At 58.5% G+C, this 17,725-nt stretch overlaps 1 protein-coding gene and 1 pseudogene across 7 annotated transcripts in view; one reads left to right on the top strand and one right to left on the bottom strand.

Annotated features, from left to right (window-relative positions):
• Positions 1-7,073, top strand: part of Fam53a (family with sequence similarity 53 member A) — a 30,049-nt gene extending 22,976 nt beyond the window's left edge. For all 7 annotated transcript variants that reach the window (XM_048784026.1, XM_048784024.1, XM_048784027.1 and 4 more), the window contains one exon: positions 6,244-7,073. In XM_048784026.1, coding sequence (XP_048639983.1) covers positions 6,244-6,552 — 309 coding nt within the window. In that variant the 3' untranslated portion in view covers positions 6,553-7,073. The remainder of the gene's footprint in view (positions 1-6,243) is intronic.
• A 4,436-nt stretch (positions 7,074-11,509) lies between these two features.
• LOC125611005 lies at positions 11,510-11,625 on the bottom strand (annotated as a pseudogene).
• Positions 11,626-17,725: the final 6,100 nt, after the last annotated feature.

The raw sequence follows: 17,725 nt of genomic DNA, 5'->3' as shown, positions 1-17,725 counted from the left end.
AGCTGCAATCTGAGCTGCCTGCGCTCACCCCCACCCCCCACCTCCCTGAGGCTGCTGGGTTACTTCCAATGGGCTGTGCTCCTGGGGCAGCCCTGCCCTCCACGTTGTCCACAGCTGTACGCGGCTTCCTGTGGCCTCTGGGTGTGGCTGTGGGTCCTGGTACCAAGCCTGTTTTCCTGGGGCCAGTCTCCCACAGGCCTCTGGACCTGCGTCTCTGTCTTCTGTCAAGTGCTAGCAGTCTCCGCAGGGCTCTCTGCTCTGGTTGCACAGGTGGTCAGAAGTCTCTCCTGGCCTGGGCCTGTGGCCCTTCTGAGCAGTGCCCTGAGGACGCTTTGCCTACATTTCCTGATTGAGTTGAAGCCTCGCCCATGAGTTCGATCTGGGCCTGGGGCACCTGCCGCTGCTCTGTTTCTTTAATGGTTACACATCTTTTAGGATTTTCTACTTATTTTTTTATGGAAGTTGTGTCTTTGTCATAAAGGGTCTGTTTTAATTAGGGTCTCATTTTTGGGTAATGTCATGGTCAGATCCCTCTTGACCTTTGTGAATTCTCCTCCTGATGCTGTCAGTAGTGAGGTGTGTGCTGTTGTGAGGGTTGTGGCCAAGGCCCTGTGCTGGAGGGACCTGTCTGCAGCACTCCCGGCCAGCCTGGTTGTCCTGGGTGCAGAGTCCCGCATGCCTGCCTCTCCACCTGCTGGTCTAGCCTGCTGCCTCACAGCCCTCTTGGTGCCGGAGTAGCCTGCCCAGCAGGAAGTGCAGCTGTTCAACGTAAGGAGCAGGCATGCCGGTGCCGTGCCATGTGGCTCACCCGGATGCTTGGTGCTGCGTTTTCAGGTACCGGGGTGAGTCTGGAGTAGCCTGGACCCTGAGATGTCACTTGTGGGCGGAGGTGGTTCTGAGGGACACCTGTGGTTCCTGCATCCAGCCTTGTCTGCGCCTTAGGAGTCTCCCCAGGAAGCCTCTCTGGATGCTGGTGGCTGTCCCGCTCGTCTGTCACTCCAGCTGTAATTGGGCCTTCTGCAGTGGCTGCCCTCACTGGGTTTTGGGGCCTGCGTCCACACAACAGGACAGGCAGTCTTCTGAAGGAGCGTCGGGAGGGCTGTCTGCTCAGCCCTAGTCTGGGTGTGCTGGAGTCTGGTGAGGGCCACAGTGGGTTGGTCGTGATGGGGAACCAGAAGCCTCTATTTTTAGAGGTGGCCACTGCCGTATCCATGGGCAGAGAGCTCAGCCAGGACCTGGACATGGAGAGCTGGACGTTCCTGCACCAAGGCCCTGGCCTCTGCAGCAGGAGGTAGGGCCTGGCCTAGGGAACCAGAGCCTCCACTCTGGGCCTGCACTGGGCAGGGTTAAGGTGGGCTTTAGGCAGCAGCAGGTAGACACACACTGCCTGCCCTGAGCCCCACGTGGACTCTGTTTTCACAGGAAAATAGTTTTGTTTTCAACAGCCAGGCGATGGTCCAAGGTGGAAGTTGCCCTGGACGTTGTGGATGATTGCAGTGGTGGGCAAGCAGGGGCCGGCTTCCCACAGGGTGCGCCCTCCGAGCTGCAGAGCATCTCCAGGGTGGCACATGCTGCCCCCTGCAGGGTCGAACCTACTCCCGTCTGTGGTGCAGAAGGAAACTGCTCCCTGATGGCCTTTCATCTAGGCCTGGAAGCCTTCAAGATAGCAGTTAGCAGCTGGTCAGTAATTATTGTGGGATCCAGAGAACCTAAGGCCAGCTGGGCTGGACATGGGTGACGAAGCCCCTGGGGTGTTGTGCTCATGGGAATCAAGGTTTGTGAGCTGTCACCACTGTCCTGGGCCTCAGAGTCAGGAGGAAAGCAGGCTGAGCCCCCGTGAACGCCGTGTGCTGGGACGCTCAGGTGCCTTTCTTGTTGAAGCCAGAAGTCCTCAAAGCTTACCACAGTTCGCTGTCCCCAGAGAGAGACCCTCTTAGTCTGTGTGCTGTGACAGAATTCTGCAGTTTGGCAGCTATGGATGAGCTCAGCGGTGGAGCGTGGACTTAGCATGTTCTGGGCTCTGGGTTCCCTCCCCAGCATCACCAAAAACAGCAGCAGCAACAGCGGTCTGGTGTCTGGGTGTATGAGGATGCGGAGGCTCCCTGGGTCTGGAGGCTGGACTCTAACTGGGTGTCCAGAGGCCCAGCATTGGTGCCTCCTGTGGAGAGACCACCCTGTTCCTCCTATGCATAGGGACGGAGGTCAGTGGGCCTTGGCTGGTTCCCCTGAGCCCTCTGCAGGGTACTTCCCCCTGGGGGGGCTCTGCCCATGACCTGGCCCCCCAGCGGTACCACAGTGGGGCTGAGCCTGAGCACTCAGGGTAGAGGAGCTGCGTTCTGAGCTGGGCCTGCAGGCCCCAGCAGAGGCTCGTGCGTGCCCTTGCCTCTGTCCCTGCGCCTGTTCTGGACCTTCTCCCCAGGACTGCACCAGGCCGTGTGCACAGGTGAGGGGTGCTGCCGCTGGCCCTCCCCTGCCTCCCTGCACAGGGCTGTCTTGGGCTGGCCTCCCTCTCGAAGTCGTCTCCCGCAGTCGGGCCTTCCGATGGGCTCTCTGTCTGCACTGTCCCCAGTGCTGAGCCAGCAGACAGCCCTGAGGACCTGCTCCACGTCCCGTCAGTCACTTGTGACTTTAATCTTCACGTTGGATAAACACATGTGAAGGTGGACACGGTGACAAGCCAGTGCTGTCTCAGAGGCCATTGCCACCCTGTGGAGGGAGCTGCCTGGGGCCACACGGGGTCACGACGGAGCCAGTGTCTTAGGCTGCGTGCACAGGCCCCCACTCTGTTGAGCCCCTGGGAGTGTGGCGGCTCCTGGGTGCCAGGTGGGCAAAGGTAGAGTGTGGGCATAGCAAGGCGCGGGCCTCCCTGAGCAGGGCCACCATGGCCTCAGGTCCCCAGACGGTGGCAGGGTACCTGCAAGCATGGTCAGCAGCAGAAGTGGGATGAGAAGCTGCCTGCTCCCCGCCATCCTGGCCGCAGGCCTCCTGCGGCAGTGCTGTGGCCTGGCTCTCCTGCCTCTCCAGTGCCATGGTAGGGGCATGTGGCCCCATCCTGGTGTCCACCCTAGCTACTGTCTTGTGCTTCTAGGGACCTCGATCCCTGTCTTCATCCGACTCCTTCCTGCAGCCCTGACTTGCCAGGAGGAGTGGGTGCCGTCCCTCCCTGCGGCCTGGGTTCAGGTCACTGGTGTCCTGCTTGTCTCTCCCATCTTTCTTTGTGTTGAGTGATGGGCATCTTGTCTCTGCGACACCCTGTGTCTTGCTGGGCAGGCTGTCTTTGCTGGCCGCCATACTTCCTGCTCCCTCTTTGGGTTTGCTCTCAGAGATGCATGGGGTGTGGCCCTCAGCCTTGGGCTTCCTGTGGCATCGGGTAGGCTGGAGTCTCTTCAGGCTCGAGTCCCATAGAGGCCCGGGAGTCCCTGCCTGGAGAGGCCTGCATGTGGGGTGCAGGTGCTCACCCAGCCCCGACCCTCTACCAGAAACTCCTGAGAGTGTAGCTCCTCTCGGGCAAGGCTGCGGCAGGTGCCAGCGGAGGTGGCAGGGACCAGGGGTCCATGTGCTTCCCACACCTGCTTCCTCATCACATACATGTAGCGTGCTCATGCACAGGCCTGTGGACACACCCGTCTGACCATGTCTACCGTGGCCCTTGGTGTGGATGTGCGCAGGCCTGCAGGCCCCTGGCCTGGAACAGCCTGGCCTTTCTCTTCTTGGCCATGGAGGGAGGCTCTTGTGCATTTGCCCAATGTCTTTGCTATTTCTTGGCCACACTGTGGCTTACTCTTCTGGGCTAGGCCCTGGCTAGAGCCCTGGCCTGCAGAGGGGCTGCTGGGCCTGTGGACAGTTAGCATTGGTCCTGAGTAGCCTTGGATGGTGGGCAGGGCTAGTACTTTCCCAGGAATGTGAACCTGAGCGTCTTAGTTTGGCCAAAGCTGGGGCCTCTGCAGGTGGGTCAGTGCAGATGTGGTGAGCCCAGCCTGGACATGTGTGGAAGTGATCTTGGGATGGTGTTAGGAGGCCGCCCTTTCTTCCCCCAGCTCACCTGATGATGGTGCTACAGTCTTGACCACGTGCCAGCCTGCCTCAGGAGTCAAGTCTGTCCCCACAGGCTGTGTCATGCCTAGGGCCAAAGGCGCTCTGGAGACAGCGCTGCTTAGAACCCGAATCTGGCCTTTGCTTTTCCACGCCTCTGTCAGGCTTCTCTGCTTGGAAGTGGAGGACAGTCCTGGGGACGAGGCCAGGTGTGCAGATGGTGTCAGTGCAGTGGTCTCCCCGGGAACCTCAGTGTCCTCTCTGCGGCCCAGCCCTGCGTGAGGTTCGTGTCTCCTGGAGCAGCCATCCTGTCCTGTCCACACCTGGAGGTCCTCAGAGGCTGCTGGTTTCCTGCCTAAGCTGCACAGCTGGGGTCACAGAGGTGACAGGACCCCGCAGTGGTTCCTGTGTGTCTGTCAGATTTATGCACAAGTCCAGCAGGTTGGCGTCTGTACTGAGGGCTGAAATGCAGTGTCCCTGTAAGCTGGTGCAGTAAACAGTGTGGCCCCACTGACCAATAGGGCCGGGGGGAGACAGGACAAGCGCTCCGGCCAGTGGAGGTTGCATGTGGAGGTGGCATGGGGTCCAGCTCACCTTGGTTTGAGAAAAAGTAGTGATGCACCCTTGTTCGTGCCCAAGCGTGGCTGCGTTTGTCTTTGAGGACTTGGTTCTCTGGGGTGTAACTCCTCAGATGCTCACTTTTCATAGTTGAGCGATGAGAGCAGGAAACGGAGCTCTGTGTCTTGGGAAGCGTCCTTCTAGGTGCTGTGTCCGGTTGAGCTGTGTCCGGGGAGCTGTGTCCGGGGGAGCTGGGTCCGGGGGAGCTGTGTCCGGGGGAGCTGGGTCCCGGGGAGCTGTGTCGCTGGGTCCGGGGGAGCTGTGTCTGAGGGAGCTGTGTCTGGGGGAGCTGGGTCCGGGGGAGCTGGGTCCGGGGGAGCTGGGTCTGGGGGAGCTGGGTCTGGGGGAGCTGGGTCTCGGGGCACATCCTTACAGGAGCCAGGTCTGGGGTGCTGGTTCTGGGGGAGCTGGGTCTGGGGGAACTGGACTCAGGGCGGGTCCCTGCAGGCGCTGACTCATCAGGAGCACCCTGGAGGGTGTGCTCACCTCCCTTTACCCTCACCTCCCAGTGGGTCTGGGGAGTTTCTGCCCAGAAGCAGATGCTGTCTTGTGAGCAGCCAGAGCCTCTAGAAAATCGAGGTGTGGGGAGGGTGCTGGGCTGTGTAGAGCTGGTCAGGTCCTGTGCCAGTTTGGCTTCCAGCCCAGGGCTGTGTGTCCTTGTGGTCTGTGCCCCGTGTCCAACCACATGACACATGTCTGAAGTCAGCATGAGTCTGACCCTGAGCAGTCGACACCTGGGCAGGTGGAGCTGCAGTGGAGGCCGAGGTGGTCAGTGGGTCCAGGGAGCCATCACTGGACTGAGCTGCAGGCTGGGAAGTGGTACTGGGACCAAGTCCTGTTCATGTCGAGAAGTGGCTTCTATAGTGCAGTCTTGAGGTGGAATGTCCATGGCTGTTGCTGGGGGCCAGTACACAGCCTAGCTGGGCATGGGGATGGTCCAGGGACTATGGGGTGCAGATTGGGGGTTGAATTGAGCAGGGCCCAGTGAGGAGGGGGGCAGCTGCTGTGGTGCTAGCAGGTGTCGAAGCCTCTCAGCAGAGGGCCGAGGCTTTGCCGCCCTGGGCAGCCTGGGGACCTGGACAGGGCTGGGAGGCACCCACTTGGGACAGGGTGGTTGGTGGCCTCTTGTGTGTGTCTTGGATGTTAAGAGGGGAAGTATTTGTATAGACATATATTTGAAGAATGACCAACCATGAGGAGAGGAGGAAAGTGGGAGACCAGGTGGAAGTGGGTGGGCCTTGGGTGACAAGCCGTGGTGAGCCAGGTGAGCGGTCAGGTCCTGTGCGGGTTCATACTTGTCTTGGTGAGGCCCAGATGGCTGAGAGGTGAAGGGAGCAGAAGAGCAGAGTGTGCCCTGGGTGGGGGATGCTGTTGGACGGACACATGGGACCCTCCCTGCTGGTCTGTCTGCTGGGTACAAGACTAGGGCTCCCGATGCAGCTCTTGCCGAGTCCCCTGGGTAGCTAGGCTCGTCAGGTGCCAGGCACCCACCAGCCTTGTGCCTCTGGTGTGGGTGAAGCCATGCTGCTGTCTCCCTGGAACCAGCCCGTGGCCTGCGGGGAGTGCTTTCAGCCTGTGTCTTTTCTGTTGCAGACTTTAAAAAATTCCAAGAGCCTTTGCTCCCTGGACTGCGAGGACGACAACGAGGACGAGGCCCAGGCGAAGACAGTCGTGTCCTCCCCGTGTGGCTCGCAGGCCCCAGTGGGCACCAGCACGCCAGGCTCCAGCCCCAGGGTTCCCGGGCCCTGCCCCACCAGCTCCTGGGCCTCCAGGGAGCCAGTGGCCAGCACAGGCGAGGGAGGGAGCAGTGGGGACCCCAGTGACTGGGACAGTGCTGGGGAGGAGGGCATTTTCCCCTTGGACCGTGGCGACCTGGACCTGGAACAGATTGAGAACAACTGAATCTGGGCAGGCGGGGCCCATGCGCCAGGTGATGGCCGAAATAGGTTTGTGCTATTTTGAGCATGAGGTGTGATTTTGATTCAATGTTTCCTAAAGAAGTATTTTGCATTTTTATGGCTTTTACAATTCGGGGAGAGCTCTCTATTTTGAAATGAGTTTCAGAAGGGCAGTCTATTAAATGCGCGTCTGCCTGTGGATCCCAGTGTGGGCAACCGGCCTTTCGTAAGGAGCCCAGCGTGGGAAGCGTGGCATGTGGTCTGCTTGCTGGAGACCCTGGGGCTGGTGGTCTGTGTCCTTCTGGGGCAGAGCTCCTGGGGCATGGGCCTGTGCGCAGGCGCCTGTGCCCGGGCGGGCCACTGGGTGCTGGCTGGCCTCTAGCCTGGACCGCCAGGTAGCTGCACTGCGGGGCTCCCTGTGGCCCAGAGGTCCCTGCGCTCAGGCTCTCCAGGGCCACGGGAAGGCGGTCCTGGTGGCACATTTGCACCCAGCTGTGAATTCAATAAAAGGCGTTTGCTCTGTAAGTGCCCATGACCTCTTCCTCTCCTGGACCCACTGTCTGTCCTGCGATGTGTGAAGCCAGCCTTGACCTGAGGTTCGCCCCTGAGAGGGTGTCTGCAGCACTGGAGGAGGCCCCCTGGGACATTTTCCTGATTCCTGCCCCCCAGGGAGATTTGGTAGAGGTGACTGACACTGACACTCGTCTGAGCCACCTCCCACTGGTTCAGAGCGTAGAGCTGAGCAGGTGCAGGTGTAGGAGCTGCTTTGTGGGTGCCTGGCCCCTGCAGGGGGGCCGACAGCAGGCTGTGGTCACCTGCCACCCTGGTGGGCCACAGCTCTCACTGCCCAGTACCCAGTGTCCCGTCCATTAGCATTCATGAACATGACTCTTGGAGCCGAGGCTGCTGCCCAGGCTTGGCGTCCACAGCGGCCTCTGCTGAGCACTGTTAGTGAGGAGGCCCAGGTCAGGGAGCCTGCTGGGCCAATGGAGGGCCCCTGTGCTTGGCTCTGGACTGTGCCCCCTGGCTCTTGTCCTCCCCACTGGGCTTGGCGTTTGGACCCCACAGCCTTGGGCATAGAGCCGCGTCTCACTTGCGCATTGAACTCAGCAGATGGGGGGTCACTGTCTGGGGGAGTTGTCATGAGAGCTGCTGATTGTGGGTACTGCTGGGTCCCCAGGTCAGGGCAGGGGTCTGGGACCCTCCCCTGAAAACCACTGCTCTGCCGGGTGAGCCCTGTCCCATCCTGGGGACCAGGGCCGTATGGAGGCCTCCCTGCCGCCTGACTATCACCTCCAGGGTGTAACTCGGCTGCTCAGTGCCTCTGCCAGATGGTACCCACACCTGGGAGATCCCTCAGCCTCTACCCAGGGAGAACCCCTCCCTGAGGGTTTGGAACATTCCTGGCTCCCTTGGCCAACAGGCCCTCCTGAGCAGAGGGATGGGTGGGCATGTTCTGGGCCCCCACCTCGCATGGCCCGAGGGACCACACCCGCAGCTCACTTGGCTGTACCATTCCTGTGTGAGTTTGGTCTCCACCCATGGAACCCCCAAGTCCCTCCACCCTTCAGGTCCCCAGCAGAGTCCAGGCCCCACTGTGGCCACTGGGTCGCGCCCACAGCCCCCTTCCTCTGTGCCTCCCAGTCGGCCTTCGCTGCCTGTTCTGGGCCTCTGCCCTGTTTGGCTGCCCCAGCCTGCGGCCAGGCACGCTGGGTGTGGGTCCCTCCTCTGTCAGCCAAGTGTAGGGTGCTCTGTGGCTCCCTGCTGCTTCCTCCCCAGCCGCAAAAACCCCTGGCCGTCCTACCCGAACCTATCCCGTCCCACCTCTGGGGTCCGTGGTCTCCATTGGAGGGGAGACCTGGATGAAACATTGGCTGCCAGTGTCCTTGGGGGTCTGGTGCCTCCAGGCCCATTTCCCACCCAGGACCCAACCCTCCAACTTTGATTTGCCACCTCCCTCCAACAACCTGCTCGGCCTCTGGCTCCCGCCCTGCAGGTTGAGCCTCTCAGCCTCCCAGAGTGCACCTCAGTGCTCCAAGCTTGTGCGTGACACCTTCCAGCCAACCGTCGTCCATCTCCAGGGCCTTCTTCCAAGCAGAAGCTCTCGGCCCCAACCACCCTCAGTCCCATTCTGCTCCTGAACTGGTGGCTGCAGGCCCCTTGGGGAGTTGAGTCTTGGTGTCTCTTGGTGTGACGGGGCCACTCACTCACATGACATCCTCGAGGGCCAACCCTGCTGTGTGTTAGGACTGCCCTTAAAGGAAGGGACGATTCCAGTGTGTGGGGGCCACCTTTACTAATTATGCTCGAGTCCTGAAGACGGGGGTGGGTCCTGTCACTCCGGGGGCTTCCCACTGATCACAGGGTAGAGACGTGCTTGGCCATTGCCCCCCAAGCCAGACAATGGCCCCTGACCCTGGTAGCTCCTGGACCACACTGGACAGTGGTCGCCACCCCCAGGTGGGCACTTGCTCCCCTGCCCCACTCTTTTTTTTTTTTTTTAAATGAGAGTACAGTTTACTAAATCCTGAAAGTACACTGTAGGGTATGAACAGGTGCCCAACCAGAAAGTCCACCAACCAGCATTTACTGACCACTTAACTCTGCAGGGCAGTTAGATGTCACAGAAGAATCCCTGTCCTGCTCTTGCTCAGCCCAGGCGTCACCTCCAAAACCCCTCCTGCCACCCAGACATTCCCTGGGTGTGTGGTCCCTCGTGGCAGACAGGTGCAGGCTGGCTGGGACAGGCAGAAGGGACACCCTTGGGCCAGCCTGGGGACATGCTGCTGTAACTTCCTTTCCAGCACTCTGCCCAGCCTGGCCTTCTCACAGCTTCTGGGGGCCGGCAGCCAGTCCCACTTTTGGGTGCCACCTCCCATCTCTTGCTTCCTGACCCTGTGGCTCCCTGGGCCTCCAACGCTGACTGGCGGTCATGGGACTGGGGGAGAGCTTGGAGGGCTGAGCTAGGCCCCATGCCCACGCTGCCCTGGGAGGGTGGGGGTGGCACCTGCTGGGGCAGGCCCTGGGTGATGTGCTGGGCCCCTGGAGCAAGGCCAGTTTTCTGAGCAGGTCCTGCCAAGGTCTGAGCCCAGAGGCAGCTCGTGCGGTTCTGCAGGGCACTGCCCGGCAGTGTGAGTGTGCACTGAGGGTGGGTGGTGGGCAGATGCCTGAAGTCCCCAGGGCGTCTGAGTGTGTGCACGCATGTGTTTCCTGGGGTGGGACGCTGGGCCCTCTCCCCTCCGACAACCTGGCTCTTCCCTGCAGAGTTGCTGCCTGGACAGCTGAGCAGCAAGCCCCTCAGGGTGTGATGGCCACTGTCCTCATGTCTCTCTCTGTCCAAGGTGTGGCCAGTGTGACCTGCATGGGGTCTATATGGCAGTTTGGGGTATGTCTGTGGCAATATGGAGACGCCTGTCGCTGAAGTCTGGGGCACAGCTAGGCACGGCTGCTTTCACTTACTGTACGGGGTGAACCTGGGTTTGATAACAGCCTTCCCTCTGCACTGGGGAGGGCGGAGGCCTAGAGCTCTGGGCCAGTGGCTGGGCCTGGCCAGCCCAGCCCTGGTCCCTGGGGTCTGCTCAGTGGCCAGACCTTCTGGGGTCCCTCAGGTTGGGGCAGGTCCTGTTGAGGCATGCATGGCTGCAGATGAAGACCTGGGCCCCATGCCATCCCCTGTGGCCTCCCAGCCCCTGGCCTGGCCCTGCAGGGGCAGGTACCCTCTCTAGACAGGCCAGAAGTCCAAGTACCCAGTGTCCATGTGCTCATTGGTCCCCAGGCTGTCTACTGATGGCTCATTGGTCCCCAGGCTGTCTATTGATGGCTCTGGGCACTGGACGCTACCCTTGAGGAGGGGGGGATGTGGGGAGGTACATTGTATTCAGGGATAGCTGGTCAAAGGCCCCAGGGCAGGAGCAAGCTGGGGTAAACAAAGATGAAGCACTGAGTTCAAAGATAAATGTACTGAGTGACAACAGACATCCCCAGGGAGCAGGCAACCCACAAAGTCACTCCCAGAAGTTGTGTGCTACAACCAAACTGATGGAGTTGCAAGGAGAAATTCATAAGCCCACCATCTGAGCAAGAATTTTTTTTTTTTGTATTTTAAATAGAGAAATTAAAAAAAATATTTTATTAGTTATTTATGGACGTTTACATATTTACTTGTTTTTATGTGGTTCTGAGAATCCAACCCAGTGTCTCACACATGCTAGGCATGTGCTATACCACTGAGCCACAGCCCCAGCCCTAAATAAAGAAAATTTAATGTGCAAATCAATTAATAGTTCTAATCCATGCTGTTCAAATATAAATTTAAATTTTTAGTTAAATATTTTCTGCTAATTGTTTCTGAGATATTCATCGTCTTCTCATTCTCCCAGCCCGACTTTAACAGTTTTCTTAAGTACAGAAATAGAATTTTTTGTGTGAAGCTTGTTTGTAGATGGCTGAGTCCTGTCAGTGCCATGTGAGTGTGATGATGACCTGGTGGCTTGCAGAGCTAAGTGGGCCAGCAGTTCCCAGGTGGCTTGCAGTGCTTGTGGGCTGGCAGATGCGCTCACCAGGAGGCACAGTTAGAAAGCCGGCTCTCTAAGCCTCTAGACTGAAGCCCACTCCCCTGCTGGAGCCTGGGCACAGGTGTCAGGAAGTTGTGCATTGATTGACTTTAGGGCCATCACACCTGTGCCCAGGTTCTCACTGGGCTCCATCCTGTCTTGGAAGAGATTTTCTAGTGTCATCTCTAGTTGCCATTGGTCTAGCAATTCTCTCTCTCTCTCTCTCTCTCTCTCTCTCTCTCTCTCTCTCTCTCTCTCTCTTTAGTTGTAGATGTACACAATGCCTTTGTTTTATTTTTATTTATTTTTATGTGGTGCTGAGGATGGAACCCAGTGCCTCACCCATGCCAGGCAAACACTGTACCACTCCAGCCCTTAGCAATTCTGTCTTAAAAAAAAGAAAAAAAAAAAAAAAAGGAACACTTCATGAATTTGAGTGTCTTCCTGACACAAGGGGCCAAGGGGCCGTGCTGATCTTGTCTGTATCGTTCTGGTTTTAGTATATGTGCTGCCAAAGTGAGCACTGAGCAAGGTTTTGATAGTCCTATCTCAGTATGGAGTAACTGAACAAGTAGGCCCAGAGCAGCAGGGACACAGATCTGGCTGCCCTGTGTGAGCTTCAGCTGTTGGGCATCCCGGACAAAGCCCCACTGGATGTGGGTCACGTGGAGACAGTTGGCGTACTGCAGGCCCTCCTGTCCAGCCACACCCCACAACAAAATCTCATGGCTCAGAGAATTCACAAGAAACCCACTCACTGTAGTGGGTCAAAGGAGCTCAAAATGGGAGTTGGAAGAGCTGGGGACGGGAAGGCCACCTGCCAGGACTGGAGTGTCTGAAGCCCTGTGGAGGAACTGGATGTCCAGCTCCTTCGCTGGGAGGAGAGGTGGGAGTTGTGTGCTAGGATTAGTGCGGTCCCCAGCTTTCTCTCAGGTCTGGGGCCTCAGGTGGTCCCTCCCCTCCCCCCACCCCCGTCCTCCTCGGCCTTGAGAAGTGAGCTCAGCTCTCTGGTCAACCAATGTGTAGGTGGCAGGAAGCCGAGCCAGTCCACCCAGCAAGGGGAAGAAAGCCAAGCCAAAGGGAAGGGATGGGTGGAGATGAGGAAGGAGACCAGTGTCCCTCACCTAGATAGGCTGGACGGGAAGGAGTGGGAGGAGGGGCCACGGTCAGAAGGCCAGGAGCAACTAGGAAAGTGGGCCTGGCCCAGGAGACAGACTGACAGTCCTGTCACCACTGGACAGACCAAGACGGTCACTTGTGTGTGGGTATGCCTGCAAAGAAATCAGCCCCAGGTGATTTTATAGGCAAATTCTGCAGAGCCCAAGAAAGGAAGAAAGGAAATCCCCATCTCCCTAAGACCGCTTAGGAGTGGACCCCACCCCCCAGCAATTGCCCGAGGCTTGACTGGTCCCAGGAACAGAGTGGGCAGCGGAGGCTGTGATGGCCCCTGGCCAGGGTCGTGGGCAGAGCCGAGTCAGGCCTGTGTCCCCTGTGTCTGGACAACCGGAGCCAGTTATGGGAGACAGTGAGCTCAGGGCAGCCAGAGCCTCGGCTGGCCAGGGGCAGCGAGGCCCAGCAGGGACCCCCACCTCCACCTGACCCAGGCCCCCCCAGCCATACTCAAAGCGCCCCGCCCAAGTCCTTGTGTGGCCTGGCCACCCTGAGTGGTGTCAAGAGCTGTCCGGTGGCTCCGCAGTGGGTCCCGAGGCGGGCAATTTCCTGCATCTGTGAGTTGTTTCTGTTGATTCATAGTCTTAGAAGACTGTTGGTCTCACCCAGAGCAAGGCTGCGTGACCTGTCACTTTGTCTCCTCGGCTGCTCTGCTCCCCTGGGTCCTCCCGGGCTGTGCTCTCTGCTGATTAGACTCGTCGGGGTGTGTTTGTTTTATTTATTTATTTAGAAGAGCTGCTCTTGGATTTACTGATGGGCGCTTCCATTTTTCTTGTTTCCAATTCATTAATTCTGCCTTTATCTCCATCCCTCCCCCTCCTGCCTCCATGGATTTACTTTATTGTTCTGTTTTTCCCTCCTTGTGTCGAATGTTTAGTTCATTTATTTTCAGTCACTCTTGCTCAGTAATAAAGACATTTAGTGCTGTGAATTCTCCTCCAGCTCCTCCTGGAGCCGCTCCGTGGACTGCAGTTCCTCTTCTCGTATAATTGTAAAAGCGCCTGTCACAGTGTTTTATTTGCTCTGTGACCTGGGAGTTGTTTGGGAGGGTGTCTCTGAATCTCCAGATCATCTGCCTCAGTGTTTTAGGTCCTTTATGAACTTCTAGGTCCCTTGTGTGGGTTGGAATAATGAGACATGCTGATGTTTTGCCAGTGGACTTTAGGGAGGTATGTGCTGTGTGTGCGTGTGGGTATGCCTGCATGCATGCACATGCATGTGTACACATGTGCAAATTGTCCACTACCACACACACGCAGATGTGCACACCATGTGTTTGCATGTACATGAGCACATGTGTGCCATATCTGTATGGACCTAGGTAAGTGTATACATGTAACTACACATGTGCCCATTTGCATGCGTGTCTGCACATGGGTTTGTGTATGTCTCTGTACACCTGTGACGTGTGCATGTGCTTGCAGGTGTGTATACCTGTGGTCTGTACGTGTGCAGTCTACTCACATGTATACGTATGAGCACACGTGTGTGCATGCGTGTCTGTGGAATGTGTGCCCTCTGTGGGGTGCAGGTGCCCATGGACACAGCTGCTGGATCAGGGCATGGGTGAGGACTTGGAGGCCTCCTCCTGGGTCTAGTTCTGTCTCCGTAGGCGTCTAGGTGTCCCCAGGGTGGTTTGCAGGCTTGCCCCTCATGTGGACCCGAAGTCCCCTGTTGTGCTCATGACAGACAATCCTGACCTCTCAGGGCTGGCTGCGGGCAGGGACGGGTGGCAGGACAGCTTGGTGATCTCTGCAGTTGGGATCTGTTCCTGGGCTGACCTGGAGGGGTCCTGGGGAACGGGAGGGCATTGCTCCCTGTCCTGGGGTCTCCCTCCAACCTCCAGGGACCTCTGCAGGGCCATGAAGTGGAGGTGCTGGATCTGGAGATTTCCAGACAGAAGGTTGGTTCCATTCCCAGTTAGCTGATGGAGGTCGTGAATGGCTGTAGTTTCATTTAGCCACTGAGACGGCCTGTGACGTTTCTCTGGTTTACTTGGTGTCAGTCTGCTTGGGCTGTCACAGGTGCCACAAACCTGGCCAGACAACAGGCCTCTGCCATCTCTGTGGCTCACAGGTGGCATCTTGTCCCTGGTCCTCCCATGCTCGCTCCCTGTGTATCTGGGTCCTGATCTCCACTTACTGGGTGGACACCAGGCAGAGTGGACCCAGTGGCTTCACTGGCCTTGCGTCTCCAGGTAGGAGTGCCCGTCATGTCATGGTAAGATACGTATTGTGCACACGCTGCCACGCTGTAAGCCACCTTAAGCTGTGAATCTGGCTCTGAGCACATCCATGCTGTGGCGCGGCCACCATGAGCTACGTGCAGGAGGTCCTCGTCTTCCCAGGGGTCTGTGGCCCGACACACGCAGGTCCCCTCCCGCCCAGCCCCTGCACCGGGTCCCAGGGCTGCCCGTGGGTCTGAGGCACTGGCTCCCTCCTCCTGCTTCCCCGCATGTGCCCCTGGTGCCGCTCAGCACCTCAGGCCCTCCTTCCTCAGGAAGTGAGCGAGATTCCATCACAGGTGCACACCATCTGCTTTCCCATGTGTGGTGGTGGGAGTCGCTGCCCCCTGGTTCTTGGGAGCAGGGTTGCTCTGGACGTTGGCCTGCCTGTCTCTGGGGACGTGCCCAGAGGTGGACTTGCTGTAGCACTTGGCGAACACTTTGGAGTTTTGGCCTCCATGATGGCCACTGTTGTGCTCCCCAGCACCCGAGTCCTCCACCATGCTTGTTCCTTTGGTTTTCTGTTGCAGCCGCCCTGTGGGTGAATGCCTACCACCTCTCACCCCCACCGTGGTGGGAATGTGTTGAAAGTTCATGGTCGATTTCCACACGTGCTACACGTGCACCTGAGAAGACATCTTGCAGGGACACACCTGTGGGTTGGGAGATGGAGCCTGGTGCACGTCTCCTCTGTCCTCACTTTCTTTGGTCTGCCCGATGATTGGTTATTGATCACTGCGTTGGATTCTGCTATGGCTGCTGGGTCTCCCTCCTCCTGGTTTTGTTGGTGCACAGAGTTCAGAAGTGTGCGTTTCACCTTCTTGTCCCTGATGATGATTTTTGCTTAAACCCTCTTTTGTCTAAGACGTACACAGATGGTCATCTCTACTTGGGGTTCCTGCCCCCATGTGCTCTGTGTCTGGAGCCCTTGTCTCCAGGCTCACCTCCCTCAGCCTGAGATGTGTGCTCAGGACTTGAAGCCTGCGTCAGCCTTCACTGATGGGCGCTTTAGCCTTGTGAGATGGAGGTCGCCTCTCCCTCCTGACCACTGCCTCTTGGCTGGCGCCGCTGGGTGGGGGGAGTCAGGTGAGCTTCATCGCTCTTCCTTGGGAGCGTTGGAGGTCTCTCTGACCTTGGCTTTCAGCAGCTTGACCTGACATCTGGGTGCTTTTCCTTAGTCTTCCCATTTGTTCCTGTGCTTGGTGTTTTAGCTGGCTTCTTGAACCTGTCTCTGTAGTGTCCTCTCCTTGTTCTGACAGAAACACAGATGGCCCGGTGCTGTGACAGGCTGTGAATTCCCAGGGGCTGAAGGACATTCAGGTTGCTGCCTGAAAGACCCAGCATGGGGCTGGACCCTGGAAGCGCCCACCACCATCCAGCTCCTGAGCCCTCCCTCCCCTCTCATTGGGGACTCACTGGGCTCCACCTGCATTGCCCCCGGTAGCCACTGGGTGTCAGCAAAGATTGGCCCTGGTGGCCCTGGTGGGAGCTGGAGCTTTAGGGGAGATGGAGGCCCCTGGACCGTGAGATGAGGAGGGGCTCCTCTGTTTGTCCCGTCCTCTCTTGCATCCCAATGACCAGCTCTTTCTACTTCCAGCCAGTGCTGGGTCTGGGGGGTGCCCAAGGGGGTCCATGCCATTCCTCAAAGAGTGGGAGGCATGGGTGGGGAAGAGACCTCTGTTCTCTGCTCCAGGGAGCGTCCTCCCTGCCTAGGAGGGTGCAGCAACCCACCAGATGCAGAGGTGCAAGGGGAACTCAGGCAGCAGGATACGCCCTATTCCCAGCAGGAATAACCTTAAACCTGGAACCACCCTAAACCCGGATTGTCCTAAACCGGGAACGCCCTAAACCCGGATCCGCCCTGGTCCTTGAGCAAGGTCACCTTACATGCAATGTCACTGCAAAATGTCCTATTTCCACGAGTCCTTCCACTAAGCAACATGGGGTACGCTGGCAAGGAAATTGTCATACCTACTTGGCTAATGGCTCCCAGCAGAGGTGGAAACCTGCAGTGGGCAGTGACCTACTAGGTGTCCTCACCCTGTGCCACCCCTTCCTCTGCCCAGGCGAGCTGTGGGCATGACCCCACGGCTTGGGGAATCTTCACTCCTCTTGATGGGAGACCCGTGGATCCTGAGCACAGAGATGTGGGAGGACTGACCTGAGGCCACAAGCTCTCACAGAGCCTGGCTCTTGCAGGGGTCACTTCATGGTGGATATAGGGCCTTGAGTGAGGAAGTCTGGGCCTCAGGCCCCCTGACTTTCTGTTGGTCCTGGGAGGTGCCACCTGCTGAGTGGAAGTCCTAGAGGGCTGCAGTTGGGAGCAGAGGGAGAGGGTCCGGGAGTGCCTAGGATCACTTTGGCTCTGCACCTCCACACCCTGAGGCTGGTGGACACCCCTCCTGCAGCCTAGAATCTGACCCAGGTATGGAGAGCAGGGTCAGTCCCTGCTGGGCAGGAGGGCAGGTGCACTTTCTGACCCAACCCATTCCAGCTCCTGGCAGGCCCTGCGGGGAGGGCTAAATGGGCTGCAGTCTTCTGGGGAGCTGGTCTGGTGGGTTCCAGGGGGTGCCGGGCTGGCCTTTGGGTGCTTTGGTCTGAGGCTCCTAGGGTGATCGATCCCACAGTTACTGGAGAAGTCATCGTGGCACCTGATGTCTGAGAGATGTCTGTCAACAGGCAGTTCACGGCTGGCTTGTTGCCCCAGGGCTCCAGCCAGCCAGGGGACAGGGACACCAGCTGAAGCACTGCTGTGGCCTTGTCAGAACAGGCCTGGCCAGGCCAGATGGGGCACCAGGGACCAAAGGGTAGAAGTCATGGACCTCCACCTGCTGGGCTGGGCAGCTTCTGAGTGCCCTGTGCTAGGGACTTTGGTGATCTCGGTGGCCAAGGGAGGTGACTTTTTGTGACCTTGGCAAGAGGGCACAAAATTAGGTGGGGTGGATTGCTGGGTGCAGTGCTGGTGGGACCAGAGGCCCACCCAGTGGAGCCCCCAGCACTGGACTCCAGGGCCTCTGTGTGGCTCCCTGTGGACCTCAAGCCAGGGCCTCCCTCCGGCGCCTGCCTCAGGGGCTGAAGATAGGGGACGCTGCCAGGGTTCAGCCACCATAGTAAGTGCAGTGCTGACCTCGCCCACCCAAGCCTTGCCCCAGCTGAACTTCCGTGTGCCTCAGTTCTGGGCCCACGTGCCCCATGGAGACTCCCACCCCAGCCCCGCCTCACTCCACTCC

Source organism: Marmota marmota, unplaced genomic scaffold (genome assembly GCF_001458135.2).
Source record: "Marmota marmota marmota unplaced genomic scaffold, marMar, whole genome shotgun sequence".
NCBI lineage: Eukaryota > Metazoa > Chordata > Mammalia > Rodentia > Sciuridae > Marmota > Marmota marmota.
This window is presented reverse-complemented; position numbering and strand designations above follow the sequence as displayed.